Genomic DNA, 762 nt, shown 5'->3' with positions numbered 1-762 from the left:
TCGCTGTATTAGCAAGGCAATTGTATTTCCCTTCAACAGGAATATAATCTTAATTATGACACTGGTCCATTTATTTTGCTTCTCTTTTCATGCTGTTTCCTTTTCTTGCACCTTCTTCCTCCCCTTCATCTTTTTTTCGTTACTGCTCCGCCCCTTTCCCTCCTCTCCCCCACCCCTCCCCGCCCCTCCCCACTTCCTCCCTTGTCCCTCCTCCGCCCCTTCTTTGCCCCTGCTCCGCCCCCTCCCCCGCCCCTGCCCCGCCCCTCCCCCGCCCCTGCCCCTCCCCCTCCCCCGCCCCTCCTCCCTTCCCCGACACTCACCAGAAAGATGCTCTTGGTGTGGTTCTGAATGCCCTGCGCCGTGACGGTGAACACGACGGGCGCCTTCCCCCTGGAGGAGTGCAGCACCAAGGCCACCCGTGACATGGGCGTCTCCGGCGATGTGGGCATGTCCTGAGGGGTGGGCGTGGCTTTCTGGGAGTCCGCCCCCCTCTTCTTCTTCCCCGCCAGCACGACCTCCACGGCCCCGCCCTCCGGGTCGTCCACGTGGATGATGTGGACCTGCCGGATGGGCGTGGACCCGGTGGGGGGCGCGTGGTCGGGCGGCGGGCGCGGGAAGAGGCAGCCGCGACAGGTGGCGGCCGCGTCCACCACGGGCGTGAAGTAGTTCGTCTTGAGGGGCGTCTCCACCACGCACAGCTCGCCGTTCTGCCCGCCTGGGGGAGAGGAGAGGGAGGCTATTAGAGACGCATGTCAGGTGTAT

The 762-nt window shown here is 64.2% G+C and overlaps 1 protein-coding gene across 1 annotated transcript in view; it reads right to left on the bottom strand.

The window, feature by feature from the left end:
- Window positions 1–762, bottom strand: part of LOC119586758 — a gene marked incomplete in the record, with an annotated part of 94921 nt that overhangs the window by 747 nt on the left and 93412 nt on the right. The window contains 2 exon segments of the mRNA XM_037935486.1: window positions 5–30; window positions 321–715. Coding sequence (XP_037791414.1) covers window positions 5–30; window positions 321–715 — 421 coding nt within the window.

The sequence above is a fragment of the Penaeus monodon genome, chromosome 21 (genome assembly GCF_015228065.2).
Source record: "Penaeus monodon isolate SGIC_2016 chromosome 21, NSTDA_Pmon_1, whole genome shotgun sequence".
NCBI classification, from domain to species: Eukaryota; Metazoa; Arthropoda; class Malacostraca; order Decapoda; family Penaeidae; genus Penaeus; species Penaeus monodon.
The sequence above is the reverse complement of the archived record's forward strand: the minus strand, read 5'-3'. Positions and strand labels throughout refer to the sequence as shown.